Source organism: Diabrotica undecimpunctata, chromosome 2 (assembly GCF_040954645.1).
Source record: "Diabrotica undecimpunctata isolate CICGRU chromosome 2, icDiaUnde3, whole genome shotgun sequence".
Lineage (NCBI taxonomy): Eukaryota > Metazoa > Arthropoda > Insecta > Coleoptera > Chrysomelidae > Diabrotica > Diabrotica undecimpunctata.
Window position 1 is genome coordinate 176448646 of NC_092804.1, and position 17064 is coordinate 176465709.

General features: G+C 34.2%; 1 protein-coding gene across 1 annotated transcript in view; it reads right to left on the reverse strand.

The window, feature by feature from the left end:
- Positions 1–7433: 7433 nt before the first annotated feature.
- Positions 7434–17064, reverse strand: part of LOC140435270 (uncharacterized) — a 79733-nt gene continuing 70102 nt past the window's right edge. The window contains exons 3-7 of the mRNA XM_072524089.1: positions 16778–17004; positions 16044–16380; positions 15612–15950; positions 10953–11144; positions 7434–7832 (exon numbers count right to left, since the gene is read on the reverse strand). Of these exons, the coding sequence (XP_072380190.1) occupies positions 7672–7832; positions 10953–11144; positions 15612–15950; positions 16044–16380; positions 16778–17004 (1256 nt within the window). The 3' untranslated portion in view covers positions 7434–7671. The remainder of the gene's footprint in view (positions 7833–10952; positions 11145–15611; positions 15951–16043; positions 16381–16777; positions 17005–17064) is intronic.

Below are 17064 nucleotides of genomic sequence, written 5' to 3' on the forward strand. Positions count from 1 at the left end.
TCTATTGTGCTGCGGTTCTTCCGGAAGCCTTGTTGTTCTTCTGCCATGTCCGCTTTTTCCTCGATTTTATCTTTTATGACTGCCGTTAACAATTTTAATGTACTATTCATTAGACTAATGCCTCTATAATTTTCAGGATTTCACGAGTCTCCCTTTTTAAGTATCGGTAGCAGGAGACTTTCCTTAAATTCCGCTGATACTACTCCGGTATTTATTATATCGACGAATAATTTTAGGAGCCATTTGCGTAGTGTTGTTCCTCCATAAACTGCGTTTAGCAATTCATTGTTTATCTTATCAGGACCAGGTGCTTTTCTGTTTTTTAATTTTTTTATTCGTTCTTGTAGCTCTTCTTCTGATATTGTATTTTATCGTGAGTTTCATTAATGATTACTAGTAACGATAGAGTATACTATCGTTACAAAAGTTAACTATTTTAAATACTTAGGATGCTGGATAATCTACACACTAAATTCTGATAAAGAAATTAAAACTTATTTACAAATAGCAAGAGGAGCATTTATTAAAGTTAGACTTATATTCCGCAATTCTCAGCTGAACCTGCAACTAAGAAATTAAGTTCCCAACATATTATGTGTACCCTGTATTACTATAGTGATATGAAACCAGAATTATGCAAGTTGATGAACATTTGTACATACCACAAGGAAACTAAATTCCTGTAGCTAGCTGTATACCATGTATCACAAAAATTTATTAAAATCTTTATAAAAGGTATATAATTAAAATATATACCTCTTATAAAGGATTTTAATAAATTTTTACATACGTTTGTTTTTTAAATATAATTTAGCATAAAAAATATCAGAAAATAAATATATTGGTGGAAAAATTCTGAAGAAACGACAATTTAACACTGTGTTTAACATAGTGTTAAGCCTGAACTTACATTTTATTAAACTTCTTGTGCATTTCCTAATTCTGCAGTTAAAATGTAGAAAAGTTATAACCCTTTTATCCTTTTGGCAATGCCTGTTCGTCGCACATCGTCCTTATTCAGCACATACACATTTCAGAGTAAATGTAGCCTAAGAAATCGGTGAGGAACGACCTTTCTTCATAGATCACCACCCATTGTTCGTTTGTGCCCCTCTGCAGATTAGCGATTAATGTTTTGAGGCTGTGACTGCATTGTCACGTCATTGAAACGGCCTCCTTTCCTTTTATTAAATATGGAGAAAACGAAGGAAAAGTGGGAAAATCAGTGGAAAAGCTGGGAAATCCGGCGCACGGTGGTGGCATCTTGATAAACGCTCTGTGCATACGCCGTCGCCGCCGTTTTATTCTTATACTTTATTTTGCGCCCGATTTTCGGGAATTTCTGTATTTTATTACTTGCGTAGGTAGGAAGACAGTCACTGGGGCTGATAGAAAATGAATTGTGCCTACTTATTTCATTTAGACAAATTAATTTCACTTTAGAAGAATGTTTTTTCTTTAATAACTCCTCATTATTTCTATTTTATTAAATTTTTTAAGAATTATTTATAATAATTATGTCAAGTTTAAAATGGAAGTACCTATATATAATCAAAAACCTTTAATCCCATATGAAGCCCTTGGATTTTTTTCAAAATTTAATAATCAGGCATATTGGCCTCAATTTCGGTCCGAGAGTCAAATTGTTGTACTTTTCTTACATAAAATTGGCCACTCGTTCTTCTCGTATGCTCAGAATGTTTCTACATATAACGGTTCGTGGAAAAAGATTCCAGTTGGAGGTCTACATAACCCGAAAATTTCGTAAAAATAAAAGTTGATATTTCGTTCCAAATTTAATTCAGTTCGATTAAGCCTGATATACTGATTCAAAAAGTATATATATGCCTTATTAGAAAATGCACCGTTTGGCCGGAAAATGGAAAAAACTATTATAATGTTTTGTATTATTTGATCATCATTTAAAAATCAGTTAATCGGATATATTGGCGTCAATTTAGGTCGTCGAGTCAAACCGGTGCACTTTCCTTACATACAATTTAATTTTGCCCATTTGTTCTTCTCATATGCTCAGAATTTTCCTACATCTAACGGTTCGTGAAAAAAATTTCCAGTTGGAGGAAAATACTTGTAGTTTACAAAATTCGAAATATTGTATTCGTACAAATCAGCTCATCTACTTCATCTCTCGTTACAATCATAGTTAAGTACAAAAAATAATGTCTACTTTGAAGTTACCAATGCAAAACATCTATTGTACTATATTCCTATTTATATTTATAAACGTGCTATAAATAATTCAAGGATTTCTTGTTTTTCCGTTCAGAGCAAAAAGTCGTCAAGATAGCATTTCCAGTCCGGTTTTTTCTTGGTATCAATCAAAAGTGACAGTCTAAATTCACAGAGAATATCAAACTTTCAGAGTTAACTGAATTAACTCACAACACTATATCGTAATAAATGAGTAATGGAGCCTCATAGTGGAAGCCATGAAAACAATGTATAATGGCTCCCTCATTGCAATAACAACGGCGGATCGGTCGTCTAGCAGCTTTTTCATTTTATCTCGGCGATCGAAAGTTGATTATGTCAGAAAGGACATTTATTATTGTTCGGGACAATGAAGTTACCAAGTGAGTGGTTTTTAGTCATATCCGTGTTTAGTACAGGCACTATGAAGAATTCACTTAATAGTACGAGTTAAACGTGAAGAAAAATAGCTGCAGAGCTGGCGATCGAGTTTTGAAAATATTTATTTTGTTAAACGATTCTTTGTTAGTGTTAGATTTTTGTTATTATTTTTATCTTCTTTTCTTCTTCTTCTTGTAGTTCCTTCTCCTATCGGAGGTTGGCTATCATCACAGCTATCCGTACCTTATTGGTGGCTGTCGTATTTTCTGTTATACCCTTCTATTTCTATGCATTGATCTGTTAACCACTTTTCGTTGGCCTTTTTTATCTCTTCTACTTTGTAGTTCTTGATATTTTGGATTATTTAAGCCTTTGGCTTTTCTCCTCTCTTCCATTAATGCTAGAATTTCTAAAGTCATCCACTTCTATTTTTATTTGTCTTTTCAGGCTTTAAATTTTCTTCTGCAGCCTTTAGTAATGCCTTCTGAATATTGCTCCACTTTTCATTGACATCTTCTGATGTTAAGATATCTTCTCCTACTTCTGTTTGATTTGAGTTGACTTATTGGATCACTTTTTGATGTATTTCTCTTTTTCTTAATTTTGTATAATCAAACGTTGGTTTATTTTTAGGTATTACAATCTTTTTGAGTTTCACGTGCATTCTAGCTATCAGCGGGTTATGGTCAGAGTTGACATCTGCTCCGTGGTATGCTTTTACTGCTTGAATTGAGTTTTTGTATCTATTTTTGCATAATATATAGTCTATTTGATTTCTGATAGTCTTTGTTGTCTGCAGGAGATCTCCCAGTGTATAATTTTTGTCTGGTTGTTGGAACATTGTGTTCATTATTGCAAAATGTTCATTTTGACAAAAATCCACAAGTCTATCCCCTCTTTCATTTATGTCACCTAGTCCAAATTTCTAAACATAGTCGTCAACCTTTTCTCTCCCGACTTTAGTTTTGAAGTTTCTCATTACTATTGTAATGTCTTGTTTTTTAATAGATCTTAAAATTGTGTCTAAGTCCATGTAAAAATGTTCTATCTTTTCTTCATCCTTATCCGCTGTTGGTGCGTATACTTGAATTAAGTTAACTTGTTGTATGTTTGTCTTCAGCTGAACCATTATCGCTCTCTCTGAGTAAGGAGTGAAGATTACAACTGATTTATAACTTTCTGTGTCTAACAAGATTGCGACTCCATAGCGATGAGCCGGATCGTTGTTTCCAGCATAATACATTATGCCGTTTGTCGGTGTCTGGCCACTGTATGTCCATTGTTATTTCCATTCTGGTCATTGTATTAAATGGCTTGTATTAAATTTTTTAATTTTCCTGGCTGGTACAAGCTTCTTATATTCCATTTTGTGGGTCTTATTGGTCTATTCTTAGACGTAGAATTTTATTATCTAAACGAGAATTTTGCTTGCTATCGACCTGGAAAGCCTCGTCTTTTACATGATTATTTTCTTCCCTGTCAGATCTTGGTTTCCGGATTCCATGATCAGTAACGTTTTGACTTTTTTGCGTATTTGCCTACATGAATGACTAGGAATTTTCTGTTGAACCTTTAATGTAATGGTCTCCTCTTGCCTTCTACATTCTTCTGCCGTTGACCAATTTATTGGTTCGAATTCGAGTCGATTTCTCAGCTCCAGGACAAAATATTGTCCTACTACCTACTGACTCATCCGGCCGAAGTCGTTAATCGGTAAGCAGGGGATTGCTTATACCGGCAATCACTCGGTTGCTATCTGCGTTAGCCATCAACATTGATGTTGCCCACCTTCTACCACATGGAGGTGCAGATTCGGATTTTTGTGGTTTATTGTGAAAATATATGCCCGCTTTACTTAGTTATTAGCCTTCTTCTATGGTATGCGATTTTTTCTCTATCTATTACCTGTTTTCGAATGTTTTCTGTTATAGTTGAAATTGCATTTTCGTTTCTCTAATTTGAATGCATATTATTAGCGGCCAATATGGAAAATATCACTTAGGTTTTATATCTTCTTTAGAACTTATGAAAAATGGATTGATGATTGACAGAAGAATAATTTATGAAATTAATTCTCTTCGTTTTTACCTATGTTTATGGCTAGCTTCCCGAATAATACTTCTTTATAAGTTTCTAGCTTAAATTATACTATAGTCCATCTAGAAAGTATCCGGAACAAAGAAAGCAGAATTATAGTTTTACGGTATTTATTTCTATCACTTGAAATATAAAATTTCAACCAATAATTCATCTTAGATACTTATACAACCTCCATTTAAATCTAAACACGTAACTAAACGTCCAAGTATACCCGAAACTAGGTTAAGACCATAATTTTCGGTAATAGTATTCCATGCCTGTAAAACTGACCGAATCAAACCTTCTTTATCTCGTGGCAGTTTTCAATGGAGCTACGATCTGGAGATTCTGCTGGCCACGGAATTGTTGCCAATTGGTGTTCTTGCATCCAAGCTTGAGTATAAGCACTAGTATGGCATCTTGCATTATCTTGCTGAAAACGCCACCCCTCTGGATATAAAACATGAGCTGTTTTAAGAAGAAAACCATTTAGGATGTCACAATATTTTGCACTATCAACAGTACCATTAACTATACAGAGAGGTGTAGCACCACGCTGAGATATTGCTCCCCAAACCATTATTTTAGTGGGAAATTTGGAAATTTCAACGGTAACATTTTCTTTATAGGATAGGACTTTTAGATGATTTGCACTAAGCTGGAAACAACTGTCATCAGATATAAAGACATTATTAAAATTATCTTCTCGAAAACGTTGACAAAAATCTAATCTTCGTTGCCTTTGCAGTTGCTTTGTGTCATTGTAGGGATTTTTTTTGGATTCCCTGATATGTAACCTTGCCTTTTCAGTGACATGCAGACAGTTTCTGGGCACACAAATCTGTTTATTAATTTTCGAAACCTTAGGCGCGGATTTTGTCGTCCTAAAGCCACTAAAGCATTTAAGGTTGATCTGCACCCCCCAAAAGACAAACTACAAATTCAAAAAATTTGAAAAAAATTGAGAAGGTATATGTGACAACTAGAAGTATTTTGACAAATTTTGAGCAAACTTCATGTTTTCGTTTTCGAAAAAACTCTAAAAAACTACTTTTTTCCATGTATAAAGCGGGAAAACCAGACATACAATTTTGTTAGTTTTCTTACAATATAAAGATATAACCCTAAGAAATACTTATGAATTTTTTGAAAGTTTTTAAATTTACAGTTTTGTCACAATGGGAAAAAATAATATGTTCCGGCTTACAATAAAGCCACCGGTAAGAAACCGGAAAAATTTTTAATAACAACATATATAAAACTGTAAAAGTGGAAAATATTTGCAATAAAACGTTAAATATTTTTCCTAAACATATGAAAAATCTTGTTAAACAAGAATTATACCTTGAACTGCCGCCATCAAATCTTATACTAGAGAGATGGCTCCATCTCAAACGTTGGTAGTATTTATCATCGATAGATTGCATTACTTTCGGCGTCGAAACGCTTCAAGCGAATCGTCATACTAACAGGGTTACCATATCAATTATTTTGTACAACACTTTGGCAGATTACAATAAGAATGTTATCGGTTGGAATGAATTTTATCTGGCATGATGAAACTTACAGAATAATAGATACTGTATTATTCCATCTACAAGTAATATATCTATAAAAAACGTATTTAGTTTTTAAAAACCTATTTAGGAGTTTTTAGTTAATTATTTTAGTATTTATAAACAATAGTGTTGCTTGCATAACGTATTAGTGGTAATTTTTATATTAGTATAAGCATTAGTTTTTCTTAAGAAATTCACATTTGTCAACTTGTATTTTAAATCTTGTTTCCCTTAATTTCTCAAAAATCTTCTTAAGATTTACCATATGTTCCTAAAGAGAGGTTGAAAATGTCCATGTAGACTAGATATATTTCGCCTGTAAGTCTTTTTAGTACGTTCTCTATTACACTCTGGAATGTTGAGGGTGCATTTTTGAGTCCGAATGGCATTCTCAGGTATTCATAGTGGCCATTTTCAACGTTAAATGCAGTCTTCTAAATATCTTGTATTGTTTCCGCGAATCTTACGCGGTCTACTCTAAACTGGTCTATGTCTCATATCTATGCCATTTTTTATCCTCTTTATTGCCTCATACACTGCACTGTTTCCGAGTTCAGTCAATTGCACTAATCTTTTAACGTTTCGTACACCCTTTCTATACAAATATTCCACCACTTTTATTTTTTCTACTTGCGACATTATTTCACAAATCTTAAGTCTGTTTACAAAAAACAATATTTGACAGATGATATTGTCATGCGATTTTGTCCATAACCTACTATCGGCACAACCTACTTGATGCATTACTTTTGTCTTAAAATGTTACAAAAATAAAATCTATTAAAATTAGGAAAAATGTAAAATTTCGGATACTTTCTAGACCGCCTAAGCGCTTCCAATGGTAACTTGCAACTCGGCAATTCATCGTGTTGAATGGTAATTATTCGACAATAAACATGTCTGAGTCATTATAATCTATGCTCTCTCATTTTGGCAACAATTGTTGTTCTTTTTATTTTTCACTGCCCAACATTCAGTTCCGTACATCATAGACGGTCTTATGATATTTTTTTATGTCATGTTATGTTTTTTAGTCGCATGCTCATTATCACTAATGCTCATTATATCTAGCCTGATTATTTTTGGTTTTAAATTATCAATTGTGCCTGCTAAGTATCTAATACTTGAGAAAAAATGCATTTACGTCGAGAGTTACATTAGTTTCTATAAATATAATAACTAACCATATGATCAAAAGAAGAATAAAAAGAAAAATACGTTTAATATCATTCTTATACAGTTCGAACTCTACTAACAAACATTTTACAATTAACAAGAACTGACTAAAGATTGTCGAATTAGTTTGTCCACCAAAAAACTACTAACCAACATAGAGGTAAAAAATATAAGTTTTTCTTCTTATCGTAGAGTGTCTCTTAACCCTCCCTGTATATATAATCACAGAAGTCACTAATATTATTTAAGAAGTATATTGGCGACATTAGCTGTTGACTTCCGCTGGTTTGGTTTCTGTTTGTTCCGTCTTCTTCGATCGTGTCCTCCTGATGAATATTTCTATGGACCAGGATACGATTACGATAAGTGATATAACATTAAGAGTGTGAATACAAATAGCGTAACTCCAGAGGTCTTTTAATAATCCTGAAACAAAAAAGATGCAATAAGGATATTTATTGTAATAGTGCTGAAATTTTTAAAACTCCACACCGAAGATAATTATATTATTATTGGCACAAATGACAAATAAAGATAAATGCTATAAATGTCAAACTTTATATAAACATGAAAATAATGGAAATATTTTTAAAATGTATTTTTTAAATATTGGCTTGCAGTATTCTTTATATGGCATCTAGTAGCTCCTTACTAAAGTCTCTAGACACGATTCAAAATACATCCCTACAACTATGTCTTGGTGCTTTCAAATTAAGCCCCGCTGAAAGTGTCTGTGTTGAAACTTCATCTAAGAAGGCAGCAACTTTCACTTTCAGACTTTGTAAGAATATCAGAAAACCCAAGTAACCCGGTAATAAATCTAATCAACTCCTGATAGAACCTCCCCCAGCAAACGCATCCAACAACTTACTCACATTGCCACAAATATTATCTCCTTTATTATATCCCATTAACCTTTCCAATACTACTTTTATTTATACCCCCAAGACAGCTACATAAATGCACAATCTCCCAATATTCAGTACTGAATGATGCAGATTCGATAAAACAGAATCCACAAACTCAATCATCAGAAAATCCTTCTAAAACATCCTTAACTTAACACAATTTGATGGAATTTTGTACACCGATGCGTCCAAGAATTAAGACTATTGTGGCTGCGCTGTGTCCACAATGACGATGACAATAAGCTCTGTACAACTATATCTAGAAGTTGTAGTAAAGACTTTAATTCATCCTACTTCAAATGAAAGCAAAACAATTGAAATTTGTACTGATTCTCTGTCCTCGATTCATTTCATAAGATGCATCCTCTCCAAAAATTCACTAGTCCAGGAAAAACACCATCTGCTAACTATATTCTGCTAATAAAACAGTCATAATGATCTGGACTCCATCTCATGTATCCAGTATTTCGATTTAGCACCAGATTAGTCATTATTTGCGTCTTGTTCATATTAATCTTTAGACCGACCTCCAATGAAGCGTATATAATTTTTCAAACATTATTATTGCATCATCTATACGATCGGCTATAAGGACGATATCATCTGCAAATCTCAAACGACTGAGCTTCTTCCCATTCATGTTGATACCATCTTCTTCTTATGGTGCCATATCCAATTAGTGGATGTTGGCGACAATTCTGGCATACTCCTCTCGGTCTTGTTTGGCTATAAAGAGTGCATGGGCATCTAGTTTTGTCCAATCCCTTATGTTTTTAAGCCATAATTATTTCTTTGTTCCGATGCCCCGTTTTCCTTCTATCTTCCCTTCCACAATAAGCTTTAAGAAATGGTACTTGAAATTTTGAAATATATGACCCAGATAAGCAGTTTTTCTTCTTTTTATTATTGGTAGCAATTCTCGTTCTCTGCCCATTCGATTTAATACTTCGACATTTGTTGTGATCTGTCCAGGGAATTTTAAGTAGTCTTCTAAATACCCGCATTCAAAGGCCTCCAATCGGTTCATCACATTGGCCTTTATGGTCCAGGTTTCTACACCATATAGCAGTATGGAGTAAATGTGACATTTTACAAGGCGATATCGAAGCGTTAAGTTAAGGCTGCTGTTGCTTAGCAAGGTTCTCATATTAGTAAATGCTGTTTTGGCTTGCTCAATCCTGCTACGTATCTCTATGTCTGAATCTAGTTCTTCAGTTATCCAACTACCGAGATATCTGAACTTGGGGACCTTTTGGATGTTCTTATTGTTTACTCTTATATTTAATTGCATATTTCGTGTTCTGCTAACCACCATTACCTTTGTCTTGTCTATATTAATCTTTTAATTAAGCCCAGTCGTTCTCCTTCAGTGTTTATTCTATCTATTAGTCATTGTAGCGCTTCTTGGCTATCAGCTATTATGACTGTATCATCAGCATAGCGAAGATTACTAATAGTCTGTCCGTTGATTTTGATTCCATCTTCAGTGTCACTTAAGGCTCTATCGAAAATCGTTTCAGAATAAAGATTAAAAAGGAGGAGTGACAGAACACAACCCTGCCGTACACCTTTTTCGATTGAGAAATATGATGTAGATTTAAGTTCTACTCTCATAGATTCCACTTGAATCATATAATCTTACGGTACATGGTAAATTTACTAATTTACCATGTACCCTAAGACCTGAAGATGCATAGCAAATTGTAGTATGCGAAACTGGTCGTTGGTGTTAGAATTAAATAGATTGTGAGTAAGTATTTTTCTTATTTCTTTTACCTATTTGAAATGGACTTACACAGGCAACACATTTAAGATATTTTCTGTTTCTTATGATATAATCTATTTCATTTTTGGCACTACTGAGCTGATCCATGTCCACTTACGCCGAGGGTTTTTATCGAAAAAAGAGTTCATCATGAATAAATTTTCCTGGTGTAAGAATTTCAGTAATCCTTGCCCCCATACATTTCTTTCGCCATAGCCATACTTACCCATTGCTACTTCTGCATAATCTCGTTTAAACCCCATTTGCACATTAAAGTCGACCATTACTATTGTATAATATGCTGGTGTGACATGTAAAGGCGCGTACACATATGCGAGCAGAACTGTTCGCGAACCGTTTGTGAACGCTATATTCGTCTATTTGTACGACGGGACGAACCGCTTGCGAGCTGTTCGTTCGTTGCTCGTCAGGAACCACGGCCTGTCGGTTTTTGGGACGAACACAAAGAATGTTCGCACTTAAATTTCTAGGGTGTTCGAGACTATAAATTGTTTCTGCAAAGTGTGCGATGAGATCATTCGGTTAAACAAAATTGCTGAACGAGCGCGGCTTATTCAAAAGTAACGAGAGAAATTAATAATAATACAGATAATGTAAACAAAATACCGGAATATTTAGAATAACGATGTAAATTAATTCTCGGTTTGTTATTAGATACTTAGGGTATTGGATAGTCGAACATAAACATATTTTCAACGAACTCTTCGGGAACAGCTCACGAGCAGTTCGCGAACAGTTCGGCTCGCATATGTGTACCCACCTTAAGGCTGTTTCTAGTTCCTCATAAAATTTTTCAATTTCTAATTTTAATTATTGTAATGCGGGCTAAACAACGTGTGTTATTTTACATACCTAATCCTTGTCCAACTGTGAATGACAGCAAAGCTTTCGTCACCATATTAAGTCCCACAGCAGAAGGTAACTTTTCCTTGGGAATATATTCGGAAATTACCAAATTTTGGTTTATCACAGCAATCGCTCGGAAATATCCTACGATGAAGGCCACTATTGCCAAAGAAAGGTAACTGGGCATCAAAACTTCAACTAAAATAAGACAGAAAACGTTTAATTATACAAATTTGTAAAATATCTTATAATATCATCTCCAATAATTCTGATCTTGATTTTTTTTAATAGACTATAAATAGATTTATTATAAAAACGCGATTTATTATTATTTATTATGTCATTCTTTATTTTGTTTTTTAGGAAAAATACGAAAATCGTTCAGATTAATTCCAAAGCTTAAATTCAGGGCAAAAAATCTTAATTGTGATTTAAAATTGAGGTTGTACCAGAATTTTTGTTCATTACTTTTTGTTGTTTTTCGTTTTTCCATTCAGTGTCTCTCTTCATAAAAACAAACATTATTCAAGTATACGCTCCTACAGCGGACGCCCCAGAAGAAATCATAGAAGAATTTTACAATGACCTTACTAATATTATCAAAAGGATTCGGAAAAACGAAATAATACTAATAATGGGAGACTTTAATGCCAAAGTTGGCAAAGGACAAAGTGGAAATTTAGTGGGATCCTTTGGTCTAGGGGAACGTAATGAACGCGGAGACCGTTTGATTGAATTTGCAACTGAAGAACAGCTCGTAGTGACAAACACCTTTTATGATCTTCCTCCAAGACGACTATATACGTGGAAATCTCCCCAGGATACTCCAGATCACACAGTACGAAATCAAATAGACTATATTCTTATTAACAAACGATTTAGAAACTCTATAACATCTGTTAAAGCGTACCCGGGATCCGACATAAATTCGGACCACAATCCACTTATCGCCAAAATGAAACTTAGTTTAAAGAAAGTTCAAAGACCAAAAATTATGAAGTACGATATTAACCAACTGAAAAATAAAACAATAAAGGAAAAGGTACAAAAACGCCTAAAAGAAAAAACGTGGGCTCGTACAGAAAAACCATGGGCCCGTACAGAAACAGATAACACAGATGTAGAACTAGAAAATTTGCACAAAGTAAGTCGAGAAATAACAGAGAAATACTTAAAACCTGAAAGAACAAATAAAAAGGAATGGATGACGGAGGAGATTCTATGTATGATGGAAGACAGAAGAAACGCTAAAGATAATAAGAATTACTACAACAACATAAATAACGAAATAAAAAGGGCTATTAAAATAGCAAAAGAAAATTGGTTTAGCTCGAAGTGTACAGAGATAGAGTCATTACAACAAAAACATGATTCATTTAACCTCCATAAAAAGATTAAAGAAGCGGCAGGCTTATATAAACACAAGAACACTGGATTCCTGACAGATAATCAGGGAAACATAGTACTGGAAATAGAGCATAAAAGAGATATTTGGATTAAATACGTGGAAAAAACTTTTGAAGATATACGAAGTAACACTGGTATTACAACAAACACCAATTGCGAATCTGGACCACCATTTACAGTCGAAGAAGTAAAATATGCCATCAAAAGCACCAAAGATGGTAAAGCAGTAGGCCCTGATAATTTTCACTCAGAATTCTTAAAACTTATGTACTATGATGGCATAAAATGGTTGACAAATATATTTAACAGTATATATGATACGGGCGTGGTTCCCCAAGAGTGGTTAGTGTCAACTTTTATAAATCTTCCAAAAAAACCTAATGCGAGAAAGTGCGAAGACTATAGAATTATAAGCCTTATGAGCCATTTACTTAAAACATTTCTAAAGGTCATCCACAAAAGAATATATACAAAATGTGAGGAACAACTAACAAGAACACAATTCGGATTTCGTGATGCTCTGGGAACGCGGGAGGCCCTTTTTGCTGTACAGGTGCTATTTCAGAGATGCAGGGATGTGAATTGTGACATATACGTATGCTTTATAGATTACCAGAAGGCATTTGACAGAGTAAAACATGACAAATTAATGACTCTAATGCAAGAAATTGGAATTGACAACAAAGATCTTAGAATTATCAGAAACATTTACTACAAGCAAACGGCCAAAATCAAAATAGAAGACCAGTTAACTGATAAAATTGCAATAGAACGTGGAGTACGACAGGGCTGTATTTTGTCTCCATTGTTGTTCAATGTTTATTCTGAATGGGTATTTAAGGAAGCTTTAGACGGTTGTGCGAAAGGAATACTAATAAACGGTGAATGGTTGAATAACATTAGATATGCAGATGACACTATAGTTTTTGCCGATAATCTGAATGACTTACAGATATTAACAAATCGCATAACAGATGTCAGCAACAGATACGGACTAGCTCTTAACATAAAGAAAACCAAATTTATGACAATTAGTAAAAAACCAATATTAAACGCTCAACTTACAATCAACCAACAGAATATCGAAAGAGTCGAGCAATATACATATCTAGGCACCAATTTAAATAGCCAATGGGACCACTCAACAGAAATTAAACAGCGAATAATAAAAGCAAAAGCAGCATTCGTTAGAATGAGAACTATTTTCAACAGTCGAGACATATCATTAAAAACAAAATGCCGTCTATTGAACTGCTACATATTCACAGTTCTGCTCTACGGAATGGAAGCATGGACACTGACTGTTGCATCTACGAATCGGCTCGAAGCTTTCGAAATGTGGTGTTATAGGCGCATCTTACGTATATCCTGGGTTGACAGAGTTACTAATGTGGAGGTCCTGCGTAGAATGGGGAAAGAATGTGAAATTCTCATGACCGTCAAAACTAAAAAGTTGGAATATCTAGGACATGTAATGAGAAATCAAGAACGTTACGGCCTTCTCCAGCTGATTCTCCAAGCTAAAGTAAATGGTAAGAGAGGACCGGGAAGAAGACGCATTTCCTGGCTTCAAAATTTACGAAAGTGGTATAACACGACTACCACTGAACTGTTCCGCGCTGCAATAAACAAAGTAAAGATAGCCGTGATGATCGCCAACATCCGGAACGGATAGGCACTTTAAGAAGACGAAGTCTCTCTTCATCACTCTCTTTTTCATTTATCTCTATGCAGGATCGGTTTCCCTAATAATATTATGGCATTCAACGTGTTAATATGGCTTAAAATTATTTTCAGACATTTAATGTCTAAATGTCTTTTCTATCAGCATTATGTCCAGTACAATTTGCCAATACTCGTATACTGCCAATGCAACCAAAGTGCAGAATTACCCTACGCCCTTTAAATTTTTCTATATTCTGTATATAAGCGACTGTCTTCCAGCCAATTATTATCGATTATTGTGATAATTATTGTCGTATACCACCACTACGACGCATTTACTTTTTATGAGACCTTATTACACGATTAAATAATAGACTTTATATTTAACATACTGGCAGTCTCGGCATATATAATGTTCCGGCCTTGAGAATAAATGGTAGAATAAATGAAAATTAAAATGGAAAGGTCCATTTCGCTGTGTCAAGACGAATGGAACGAAATTGAAGATGTGGCACAGTGGACGAAGTCAGTGATTCTAAATCTAAAAAACATGAATTAACATCTATAATCTAATAAACATCATCATCATCATTGGCACCAAAACCCATGGTGGGTCTTGGCCTGCTCAAGGATAAGTCTCCATTCTCTCCTATTCTTCGCATTGGCTTTCCAGGTTCGTACTCCCAACATTTTTAAGTCTTCTTCCAACTGATCCTTAAATCGTGCTCTGGGTCTGTTTCTCCTTCTTACTCCATCTATTCTTTGGTTATAAATATGTTTTGGCGGCTCCATCTCATTCATTCTCTCTATGTGACCTAACTACCGCAGCCAGTTCCATCATCTGTTCTGGTTAATCCTCTTGTAGAACTTTCGCGTTTCTGCTTGTACCTTATAGTTCTCTAGTTCTTTTAGTTGGCTCTCTATATGCTCTTTCTTCTTTTTTTTAAGTATTCGTTTTTCTTCTCGTCTCAGCTGCCTATACTATTCCTCTGTTTGTCTCGTTCTTCGCCCTTGGAGTCTTCTATATGCCAGATTTTTTCTTTGCGTTGCTTGTGCGCATTCCTCATCGTACCAGTCTGACCTTAATTTTTTACGTTTTTGCTTTCCGATAACTTTAGTTGCCACTTCTTCCAATATGGCTCTACACTGCCTTCAATAGTTGTTAATCTAATAAACATATCTATATAACCTACAATCTAATAAGATGGCCACTGCTTCATAAGGGCAGTCAATAAGAATTGTTTGTACTGTGGACTAGACTGTGAATAGATGGATGGTCGAAATAAACGTGATTAAAAGGGAGTTAGACGAAAGATGTCGATGACGCATAGACAAACAATGGTAAATCAGCGTAGCGGTCAAATACAGAACCTTTTTCTGTGGTAAGCACACTTTAGCCAAATTTACTGTCACTTACCTACCCCTTTGAATGTTTGGAGAACATCTAAAGAATACTGTTGTAGTAAAATTGGAGAACAAAGATGAAACTTGTAATGACCCTCTTAAACAGTAATATAGTAGTTACTTGTATTACAATCAAGTCTTTTAAAAAATACTATATAACTTCTTTAATAAGCGAGTTTAAATATTTACCTGATCTCATTATAGCTAAAAGCGCAGCACCAAACATGAAAGTTTTCCTATTACTCATCTTCAGTCTTCTACAAATCTCTGAGGCTGTCACTCGTCCCAGGACGTCAGCGGAAGACAACGCGGTCATAGTTGTTGTTGTCTGTAACATGTTCAAATTGGCCTCATCCTGGAGGAATATGGGAAAGAAGGCACCGAAGGATACTGTTGATACATAGACTAAACCTAAACCTACTACTATATGAACGTATATTGGATCTTTAAGAAGCTCGAAGCCTAATGCTTTGGATACTTTGCGAAGCCAATGATGTTTTTCCTCATCTTTATTTACTTGGAACTGACCTGAAAATAAGAAAAATATTTTATATATTTTTGGTATACAAGATATTTAATTTCTAAATGGACAGTAATGATGCGATGCAAAAAAATACTTACTGCTCGCCATTTCAATAGCTGACTCTTTATAAGTGACCTCTACGTGGTCCTTAATCATAGCTTGACTGTAAGACTTTATCATTCCTCTAGTTCCTCCTTCACTTTTTGAGAGTTTTCGTTCGGCGTTGTTTTTCCACTCTCCACTGGATATTTTCCTTTCGGGATTTCCATTTCGTTCTTCAATCGAAACTTTACGCTCACCATTTGGCACTTTAAGTAATTTTTCTTCTTCGGGCTTAGGAATAGTACTAACTGAGTTGATTTTCTCCTTTTCCGGTCCCTTCTCTATTGCAGCAACTTGTTCAGCAGGTCCCCACTTTTTGCAGCATAAAATAGGCTAAAACAAACATTTTTATTACCTTTTAAGAAATCTGTAAAGCAACTCATTAGAAAATATTATTTTTTGTAATTAATAAGTAATATTATATATACTTATATAATAGGAATTATGTAATACGAATAATTCTTAGATAATACGAATTTTGAAAACAGTTTACGATCAACAGATCCAAACTAAATAGAGTTAAACTAGTGTTTAATTTGTCAATTGTGGGTAATTCCCATTGCATATTAATTACAAAAGAAGAAATATATAGCAAAATAGATTTAGAATAATAATAATAAAATATTATTTTAAAATGAATTGGCATAACTTAATGTTAGGCAACACATCAAACAATGACAAAGTTGACTTTAAACATTAATTTTAATCCTTGGTTAAAATATGTACTTACCTTAAAAAATAAAGCGCCGATAGCACCAGAATAACTTATAAATCCTAAAATAAATGTTGTACCACTGTATTCATACTTTTTTAACAGCATTCCTATAAATAAGGGCATAGTCATTTGACCAATAGCTGTACCCGCCATCGAGATTCCTACAGCCGTACTCTTTTTTGTGGTGAAATAATCATTGATTATTAAAAATGTCCCCGAAGCTAATAAGCCCAATCCAAAACCTGTAAATAAATAAAAGAAATTAACGATATTTTATTATAACGATAACGGGTGGATGTTTA